The sequence below is a fragment of the Cervus elaphus genome, chromosome 3 (assembly GCF_910594005.1).
Source record: "Cervus elaphus chromosome 3, mCerEla1.1, whole genome shotgun sequence".
Classification (NCBI taxonomy): Eukaryota; Metazoa; Chordata; class Mammalia; order Artiodactyla; family Cervidae; genus Cervus; species Cervus elaphus.
In genome coordinates this window covers 37306119-37316834 of record NC_057817.1, presented here as the reverse complement: position 1 = coordinate 37316834, position 10716 = coordinate 37306119, and the positions used below count along the sequence as shown (strand labels likewise).

The following is a 10716-nucleotide window of genomic DNA, read 5'->3' as shown; positions in this document are numbered from 1 at the left end:
TGAACTCAATGTCTTCTGTTAAAATAATCCTGAAACGTCTGACTAGTCTCACTGATGTGTGAGTCTAAATATTATCCACATAGAAGACTAACAGAAGGGGAAGTTGGAGATGAAAGATAAGGCCTATTTTAAAATTGCAATTTCTTTAAAAATTTCTAACCAAAAGAGAAAAATTTAGAATATGGGGAAGTAGTGGAGTTCATTTTAATTATAGGCCCATATTCCCCATCTCAAGAAAGAACGTGATTGATAACATATCTATAATTAAACACATTATGCCTTTGTTAATCTCTGTTTGTAATCCAACAAACTCTTGTTCTGCTGTCCTTTTTAGGGGTTCATAGCCCTCTCAAAGTGTTTTTGAATGAAACAAAGAGTAGGCAGTAAGCCTAGCACATCTACCCTTCACCAAGTCGCCTGTGTAAACAGTCCTTCATGAGCGAGCCATCCAGATCACGGGTTAGTTAAGAATCTAACTGGGACAATTAGGGTATTCCGCTCATTTCCTGATCACTTCCAGCTGCCCGGTGGCATTTAGCCAAAATATGTAATTTCGTGGCATGTGTTTGGAAACTTTTAAAAATATTTGTTACTCCTACCCAATTTCATTATCCTTCCATTCTTTTTCCATTCCACTCTCTTCTCAGTTGAATTTTGGCATTATTTTTAGTGGCCTCTATGACTATATCTAAAGAGCTATACCAGAGTAGATAAAAATTCTCTTAAAAGTAGAAATAGCAGTATAAATAATTCTAGTGGATCCTGTAATGTGTGCCTCAAAATATGCATTATGCAATTTCACAGATTAAAAAACGAATTGAAGGCAACAATTTATTAAGTTTCCTATATGAGATCACCTTGAATTTAGATACTGTACATGAGCCAAAACTAAACCCTGTGTATTATCTTTGGTATTCTTCCCTAATGTGAAAAGTGATTTTATCTGTTACCCACATTAGAAAGACTAAGAAAGTACTGATTTGTTTCTAACGCCCATTTTTTCTTCTTAAATATTCTAATTCCAGGATTCATTTCCTCAAGTCAAGATGTCACAAGTTTAAAAATAAAACTTAAGACTCAACTACCTTGAGACAGAGGAGTTGTTCACTTTGTTGAGAAATTCATTAAACTAGAGAAATTTTACTCACAGATGTATTTAAATATAGGTTCAGTAGATAGTTTCTTTTCTCCTTTCCCCAAATTACATTCAACATTTCAAGCTGTTTATAACTTGCCATCAGCATTATCCTGGTGGGCTTGTCAGTGTTAAATCTGTTTGTTTTATTTTTAAAGCTTTTTAAAGTTTTATTTTAGGATAGATGAATTCAGATACCTGCCAGGGTTTGTATGTTGCAAAATGTTCTTGATTAAGGAAATCTGTTTGTAAATTATCCATTGTTTTTGAGTATGCCCAATTGATGTGATAAAGTTTTGTCTTACCATAAAGCCTTGATGATCAATAGGGAGAAAGCAGATATTGTGAAGCTTTTGTGAACTTTAAAAGTGCAAAATAAAGCAACCGGTTTTAAATAATTAGATTGTTTCTTTTTTAAAAAAGAAAAAAAGCTGGCTTAAAATGTTTTTCTTAAATGTAGATTTTTATTGCTCTCTATGGCAAGATTGCTTCTGAGTGTCCAGTTCACCTACTCAGCAGCAGGATGGAGGATGTTTGAGGGTTGAGGAACTACAATATTAACTTTGGTGACTTGGGGAATCTCCGTGTCTGAGAAAGCGGTTAATGAGGTAAGACTGAGCATGGAGTCACGTGCCTGTGTGCGAAGTCGCTTCAGTCATGTTCAACTCTGTGCGACCCTAAGGACTGTAGCCCGCCAGGCTCCTCTGTCCATAGGATTCTCCAGGCAAGAATACTGGAATGGGTTGTCACGCCCTCCTTCAGGGGATCTTCCCAACCCAGGGGTCAAATCTGTGTCTCTTCCATCTCCTGCATTGGCAAGTGGGTTCTTTACCACTGGGCCACCTGGGAACCCCATTGAGCATACATAATGCAATCATTGTGTAATTATGAATCTGAGTTTCAGAGAATTACAGGATAAAATCCTACATCTTTATAGTAACCTCTGAGGTACAGGAAACGTGTTGTCTCTGTGACCCTGGTTCCTAGCATAGCTTGGAAAGTTGTAGGTCCTCCTGTTTTCTGTGCTTCACAAAGGAAGTGACATTTGATCTCTGGGTCTTATTCAGGGAGAGAAGGGAAAGTATTGGAAGTTCAGGTTGGGGAGGACGATAGAGGATGAATGTAAGAAATGGTAGATTGAGAGCAGGAACATGAAGGGCTTTGAATCCTTTCTCTGCTACTTAAGATTTTTAAATAATTACCTTTGTATCAATATTTATTCTTGCCATAAACATTGATTCCTAGTAGCCCCTCTGCTGCTTGCCAGCCCTGAGGCAGTTCATAGACCCAGAACCTCATGAAGGAAGGGCAGGCCAGATCCCCTGAAGAAAGGACTCATGCTATACTGCCTAAATATTCTGTAGTAGTTTCAGCGTTTGGCGGGGGGTTAAATTATTTTTTTAGAGGTAGCTGATGAATAACATACGTTTCATGTGTACAAGCTTCTATCCCTACTTCCGTGTACTCCAGAGTGTGCTCACCAGCAGACTGTAGTTTCCATCTATTACCGTACAGTACTACAGTTGCCTTCCCTGGTAGCTCAGCTGGTAAAGAATCTGCCTGCAATGCGGGAGACCTGGGTTCCATCCCTGGGTCAGGAAGATCCCCTGGAGGAGAGCATGGCCACGCCAGTATTCTTATCTGGAGAATTCCATGGACAGAGGAGCCTGGCGGGCTACAGTCCCTGGGGTCGCGAAGAGCTAGACATGACTAAGTGACTTAGCACAAGATAGAAATACCCACACTTATGGAGACACTTGCTGAAGAGGACGCCTGAGGTCTTTCTCCACTGCCTAGGCTGCTCCTGTTCGGTCATGTTTTTCCGGTTAGAACAGGTGTGAGATGGGGAGGAGGAAAGGACAGAGTGATCCTGGCCGGCTGGCACGTGACCGTCAGGACTCCACTCTCCGGGAAGGCTGCTGCTAGCCTGGGGCTCTGCTCCTGGGGCTCCTGCTGGTGCCCCCCTCAGGCTTTCTGGCTGAATCCCTGCTGTTGTCCTTGAGGGCAGTGAGGGTTCGCCGAGAGGGTGAGGCCCCAGCAACCAGAAATGTGTGCTGTCCCCCATCGGTCTGATGGGAAGAGGCCCCCCTTCACGACCAAACTCTCAGGAAGACGCACTGGCCAAGTGGCTTTAGTGCCCTCAAGCAGACCCAGCACCAGCGCCTGGCATGAGCACACCGTCTGCTTGCCTGAGGCTGCTGAGGCCGGAAGGGGGTCAGCCCCCAGAGGATGGGGCTATGTGAGAACATCTGTATGTGAGAGAGGGCGGAGGGCTGGGGTGGGTGGGAGAGAGGCCACAGTCCCACAGAACCACAGCTCAGCAGGTCAAGGCATGTTTTGTGGTCAAGTGTTCAATTTCCCTTTCCTTTACTGGCCAGGACTGAACCTTAGCTGTGATGTGGGCTCAACCAAGGTGGCCTTCCACCACCACAGAGGGTGGGCGTGGGGTGTGGCTCCTCAACACTGCAGGGCTTCCTCAGCTGAGAGAGGGGAGTCATGTGTGAAAGTCACCTTTCCTTTCCAACACAGGAGCAAGAAGAGAGGGGCCAAGAAGAGAGGCACCGTTTTTTCAACATCTCATGCCCTGGGGCAACTTGACCTCCACAAAGCCTACACGGCCTGCCCCCATCCTGAGGTGCGAATGTTGAGTGAAGGGTGACATCCTGCAAGTATAGGTAGGGGCATGGAATTGGTCCCCACCTTGTAGGAACTTCTGTTTTAAAAACTTTGTATTCCGTTACTTCTGTAGAGTAGAATCAAGTGTACCATCAGATGTAGCTTACATTTCAGGTTTAATATACTAAATATAGGATTAGAGGAGCACCATGTTTTTCATTTATTTCATTATCTGAACCAGGTTAGAAGGACCATTCTAATGTTTTTAGATTCACAAACACTTTTACATGTTGTAAGCCAATCACTTTACAATTAAGGGCTTACCTAAGGTCATATAGCTGGAAGGGGCAGAGTTAGTGTTTTACCCCTATCTTTCAACTTTAAAATTTAGTGTTCTTAAAAGAAGTAGAAGTTTAGTGGTCATTCAGAACTAGGTTCCAGTGGTGACTCCAGGACACACTAGCTGTTGGTATGTACCTTTACAGTGTAATATGTTTGTGATGGGCAATATATAAAAATAACTTACAAACAACTTTTGATAAAATCCTTGCTCCGTAGATTTTCACCTGTGTTCAGTCACTACTACCGTCTATGTTGATTTCTATGACTTCTGCTTCGGAGTTAATTTAGAAAACATCTGACAGGTTCATAAGACGTGGTTGTTAAGGGGCAGGTAGGGTTACAGCCCCCACAGCTACCACATAGCCTGGAACTCAGCTCTTTAGTGTGGTACCTGGACCCACAGTGGTTTGAGAAGAGCCAGTTAAGTGGAATAAACCTGGTAATTCAACTCTCCTATACTGGGAGCCAGCATTAATTAAACATAGTTAACACTCTTTCAGCTTTGCTTACAACATGTTCAGAGATTCCAGACTGCCACTAACTGCATTGTAGAAAAAAAAATCATTTTATCTTGGTAATTGGGGGAAAAATACAACACGAGGGAGGAAAATATCTTGTGTTCCATATTCTCTATGCCATTTCCAGACTGCCTACTTAAAGGAAAAGGCCAACCTTTGAAGCATATGCACCTAGAGGGAGATAACCACTGCCAAACTTCATGCCCACTCAGAGTCCCAAGCATTAAAACCAATCGTCTTTAAAGCTACCAACTCCCAGGAGCCATGGTCTCTGGAAGGATCATCCTTTCAGGAATCTTTGCCAAGTATGTTGGTAAATGAAGAGTCAGAAAAGGGAAATGACACTTTATGCTGAGTGGGTGACCTGTCTGCTGGCTGACCCAATGAATTCAGTTTGGTCTTCACAGAATACCAAAGCTGGAAGGAAGCCTTTGAGATGGTTGAGCACCTCTCATTTTACAGAAATGGAAACTGGGTCACAGCACTCAACCCGCCTGAGTTAATGAGCGAGGGGAGTCTCCTAACCCACATCCCCTGAATTCTAGACTCCAGCATGCTTTGCATCTCTCCAACATCAACTTTGTGGCAGGTCTATATTAGACTAGTAATCACTTTTTCCAATGTCAGTTGCTTTTAGTTTGTTGACCTAAACATGCTAAAACAAGTGATAGCACTTAGGAGAACTAGTTTCATATTCTTGATGGTACTGTTCATGTTGTCTGGAATCAAGTGCTTCTGGAGAATGCTCTGCAAGTTCCTTCTCAGTTGCCCTAACAGCGCCTGTGCACATACGGCAGCAGGGATGTGAAATTTCTTTTGTAAAAATAAGAGTTGAGGTTAAAACTGATCTCTCAAATGGGAATCTGACCAGCTAGCTTGGCTTGTTCAAGCAAGAAGACTGGCTGTAATCCTGTGAGCAAGTCTATACACACATAGCCCATGTCTTACTTGTCCTCTACACTTCCTTTGTAAGCTGCGAAAGCCACCCTTCACCTTTCTTCCCCTAGGAAAGTTACCACCCTGATTTTGGCATAGAGATGCCAGAGCTCAGAGATGCAAAACTCAGTTGCTCCTGCTTATTTCTCCAGTGAGCCTGGAAGCCTTCCCCGAGTGCTCTGAGCGCGAGCAGAAAACCCACGCAACTCTTCAGGAGCGTGCCTTGTTAGAAAGTTCCAAAGAACAGCTAGAGAATCTAACTAGGCAATTTTCTCATTTGACAAATTAAAAAGGCCCTTTTTTATAATTGTGTTGCTAACATTAAATCTGATAATAAGGCTTTTAGTGGAATTTTTTGAAATCCCAATAATTTTTCTTCCTTGAACATCAAAAAAAAAAGTCACATCTTTCTGTAGATAGTAATTAGTTGTGCCTCCTCTAGACAGCTCTAAGGGATGACTTCAAGTGCCTAAATTTATAACCCATGCGCTGATGGCAGGTTCATTTTGCTCAAAGGGCTTCAGAAATGTTTGAATTAGTTGCTAGCATTGAGAAGGTGGGAGACGTTTTACCAGAGTTCAAGTTCTTGGCTGCTTTTGGAAAGACTGACGTCCTAGCACTGCTTCTCTCTGCCCGGCAGCAGTCGCGTGCTCCACAGGAGCGCGGCGCTCAGCCGCAGCCTGCCCACCCCACGTCGGCCGTCCCACGGCACCTCCACACCTGTTCTAACCTGCCTGGCCCGCCACCCGAGGACCACACAGGGCAGGGCCACGTGCCACACGTGGACACCTAGCCGTCTTCGGTGCTCATTCCAGTTTTACTTCTGTCTTACAATGGCTTATGCTTTGGATCTAACGTGAGAGCTATGCTCAGTTGCACCCAACTCTTTGCGACCCTGTGGACTGGGGCCCACCAAGTTCCTCTGTCCGAGGAATTCTGCAGGCAAGAGGACTAGAGTGGGTAGCCCTTTCCTCCTCCAGGGGACCATCCTGACCCAGGGACTGAACCCGCATCTCCTGCACTGGCAGGTGGACCCTTTAGCACTAGCACCGCCAGACAGCACATCTCCCCTTGCACTTGTGATACTTATTTAACTCAGGAACTAGAAAGCTGAGTGTCAAGGAGATCAGGTACACACACAAGGTGAGTCCTTCTCTTACTGAGTACTGAAAGCTGCGCCCATTGACTTAATCAGCATCCCTCCACGGGCTGTATGTGCTCCAGTTTGGTCTGAAGTGAGGAAAAGGCAATCACTGGGCTTCTGCTTCACCCATGTAGAGACCAGAGGCAGTGTTTTAGTATTTGATACTTAGCTTGGGGCTAAATTTTGAGTTTCGTGACGGACCAAACACTTTGTTAACGAAATCTATGAACACCTTCTAGCAAATGTAGGCCTAGTTTTCTAGCCTAATTCTTTACAGGGCTGCAGGGCAGCTGCCTCTTTCTTCCTTTGTAGACAGTCAGTCTTCTTTGTTATTGCTATCAACCAAGATTTAAAAGCTTCAAAGCTTACATTATTATTGTGAATAAATATTTCTGCATTTCCTTAAACCTTTGGCAGTCGATATAACCCTTATGTAAGGAAATGAAGAAATGAATGGGGTGATTACTAGGAGGAGCAAAAGCAACTAGGACTTGAAAACTACTGAGGACAGTGACTTCAGCTTATACCTGCCTTTCTCCAGGCCAAGTAAGGCTGAGTATTTCATTATCCACCCTTTCAAGGCAAAGGTCTTTTCTAAAAGGATGCCCACTGTTTGCAGCAAAGGTTCTGAAAAGATCTTCAAAGTCTGGAAACCTGCTCCTGTCATGTGAGATCGTGAGGGAACAAGCACTTGCATTGTAAATGAGGATCAGGAGATTGCCTTCTTGAGGAAAACTGGCGACGGCCATCAAAATTGTAAACGCATAACCTTTCTCCCAGTAACCGTGCGGCTCAGAATTTATGTGCATATGTGCCAATGAAGGATAAAGTGTCTATGAGAAAACTCAAGCCCATCACCAAGGGACTGGTGAAATAAATTACGGTATATCCAAAAGCAGACTATTATGAAGTCATTGCAAGAACAGAGTGAGGTAGACCTATACGCACTAACGTGGAATACCCACATGTAAAGTGAGAAAAGCAAGTCTTAGCTGGTCTAGTTTCCTGCCATTTTAAAAAGATACATTAATGTGAATATGCTTTGAACATCTGAAGGATACACAACTAATGGGTAACAGTGGTTACTTCTAGGGAGGGGAACCAAGGGAAGGAGAGTGGAAAGGAGATACTTCATGTCTTTCGCTTTTTTTTAAACCATGTGCATGCATTTTCTTTGCAATGCTGTTTTTAAAATGAATCAGAACAGGGAGATGATAATGAAGTTTTTGAGAAGATCTCCCCCACCTTGGTGTGCTTCTGAAGGGCTCTGTCTAGCCTGGATACCAAGCCTTGCCCTATCCAGGGGTGAGTACAGGGGATGTTGTTGACTGCTGGTTTTCCTATTGGATTCAGGTCTGCCCTCCCAGGGCCCAAGAGCTTTTCCCACACCAGTACATGTGGGCGGCTCTGCCTCTATGCCTCAAGTACTATTTCACACAAGCTAGTAGGGCAAGTGGACGTGCAGGAGTCAAACGTTGGTCTGTTAATGGTAGAACAGCAAGGCTAGTCAAAGGAGCAAAATGAACGTGGATCTGGATGTGTTTGAAGAGATCTTGTTCAGAAAGGTCATTTGTTATTGATTAAGCATTTATTAAATACCTTCCTAAAGGTCTGAGATACCACTAGGACACTAAGTTAGGACTGAAACATATGGGCAAGAATGACCCATATCGAAGTACTAGCTTGTCAGTTCAAATCCAATGTAATTCCCCCTTGAAACAGAACCCCAGATTAACTTTAAGTAGCCAGCAGCACAGAATCCTCTAATTTAAAGATTTTAAAAGAAAAACATAACCAGAAGGCCTGGTTTTCAAAACTGCTGTTAAAGGCCGACAAATTAGCTGGAAGGGAAGGGTGAAAAGGAATCAACCTACAAAGCACTCTGCCACAGAGAGCAGATCCTTGTAGTTTTTTGGTCTCTTTCCTTGAGATAATCACTACTTTGCTGAAAACGGGAAAGGCACCCCCTGCCATCCCCAAGGGGAAAAAAATATTCACCCAAACAGCTTCTCCTTGTTTTTAACCATATATTCCAGGGGTATGTGTGGGGAGATTATTTTTGTTTGTTTTTACATTTATACAGTTTACATTGCTTGACCCATAAATAACACTTGTAAGATTAATAGGGCCATAGTTTTAAAGAGTATTTACATAGCCCCACCATGCATACAGAGCCTTTTTAATGTTGAAAAATTAAAAAAAAAAAAAAAGAAGAACTTTCCATCACTAGGCAATATAAATTTGACCATCTAAACTTATAAACCCTGACTAAGATACAAGCAATCATTTCATCCATAAATGCTGTTTCTGGTTCCCTAACAAATCTAGCACTGCAGTGTAACAAACATCTTACATTTCAGGGATATAAAAATATCAGCTTTAAAATCTGAACTGTACAGTATGTACATTAATATTTGCACCGTTAAATTAGGAATACACTTAAGTCTATGAAATACTACATTATAAATAGCAATGTTCTTTTCCATCTGTAGCTGGAGCTAATATAATGTTTACCTGGCTAATCAGGGCTGGGAGGGGATGAGGTGGCCTTGCACAGTGGGACGCACAGTGTTGGCTGGGGCACATGACTACGTGCATGCCACACGACTGGACAGACTGTCAGGACCTGGGTCAATCTGGTGCAGACGAACGACAAACACTATTGCTTGACAAAGGTGGCTCAAGTTCTCATTGTCTAAAAATCAACACCCCCATCCAATCACCTCTCAACAGCTTCTCGCGGATCTCTCGAGGTTTGGAGACCAAAGCAGCTGTGTCAAATTGTGATGCACCCAACAGACACACGAGGTCATGTCTACCTGGCACCATCCAAGGAGGGTAAGTGGAGAAATCACACCTTCCAAAGGTTAAATCTGACACTGTAAACAGCAGTCGGGGTCTCATTTACATGGGCAAAGCACTTGAATCTATTTTAGCAACTTTCCTATGGAAGAAAAAAGATATGATTTAAGATGGTTAATGGCTAAGTTTAAATACAATCTCCACAGCTACCACATTAAGAAATAATACAGTTTTTGCCCTTGTGTCCCTTTTTCTTCTTGGATTTAGTTGTCCTCTGACCAAACTGAGGCGTGGGGAGTGCAGAAGTTGGACTAGAAAGGTCGTCTGTGTAGTAGGCGTATCTCTGTGGCCGGGGCTGAGGAATTGGTTGTCCAAGAAAATACCCTTCTTCTTCTGAGTCAGAGGAGGAGGAGGTGGAGGAGGAGCACCAGGAGTCGTCGTCCTCCCCATAGAGGCCTAGAAATCGCGGCCCTCCCGGGTTCTGCAGGGCGTAGTCAGAAGTGGCGTGGGTGTACTGCCCATAGAGGTCAGCATTCTGGATGTAGGCCTGGATTTCCCGGGCACTCTTATTCTGGATAAACTTTTCATAGTTATCGGGAGTGTAGAGCCGCAGCCTGTCCTTGGGAGAGTATTTTCTTTCTGTGACAAGGTTCAGGGCATTGTCTGAGCGGGACTTCCTACTTCTCCTGCGGCGATGGTGATGTGACCTGGGTCCCCTCTCTTCAAAATGGTACACCCGTCTTCGAGTTCTCTCACTCATTGGCGGCTGCCGGATTTCGATGTTCTCGTAGCTTCCGTTGTCAATGACATCATCTGAAAACTTGACCTGCTGTGGCCTGGACTGAGACTTGGACCTTCGGAGCACCGGCAGGTGAAGTGGTTTCTCCTCGGGCAGGATCTTTTCTGGACACAACTCTGAACTGAGGCTCTTCAAGGACTCTGTGCTCCTGTGCAGCATGGAAGAGTTCAAAGTCCCCATGTTGCTCATTTTCTCACAGTCTTCTGTCTCTATTTCCTCAAAGTTTTGCAGAGAATACAATGACGGCCTCGGCTTGCTTTCTCCATCCACTGATGCCCCTACAAGAAAAGCCAAGGCAAGACATGACTGTCAATAACCCTAACACTCTGACAGTTATTACCAACGAGCTTTAGAAGCATTTTGAAGTGAAGTCCCTTGAATTTCAATATCTGATGAACAATCACTGGGCAAAACCAACGGACAT

The 10716-nt window shown here is 43.8% G+C and overlaps 1 protein-coding gene across 6 annotated transcripts in view; it reads right to left on the bottom strand.

The window, feature by feature from the left end:
• Positions 1–3398: 3398 nt before the first annotated feature.
• PRICKLE1 (prickle planar cell polarity protein 1) overlaps positions 3399–10716 on the bottom strand; it is a 115785-nt gene continuing 108467 nt past the window's right edge. For all 6 annotated transcript variants that reach the window (XM_043886614.1, XM_043886655.1, XM_043886649.1 and 3 more), the window contains one exon: positions 3399–10570. In XM_043886614.1, coding sequence (XP_043742549.1) covers positions 9708–10570 — 863 coding nt within the window. In that variant the 3' untranslated portion in view covers positions 3399–9707. The remainder of the gene's footprint in view (positions 10571–10716) is intronic.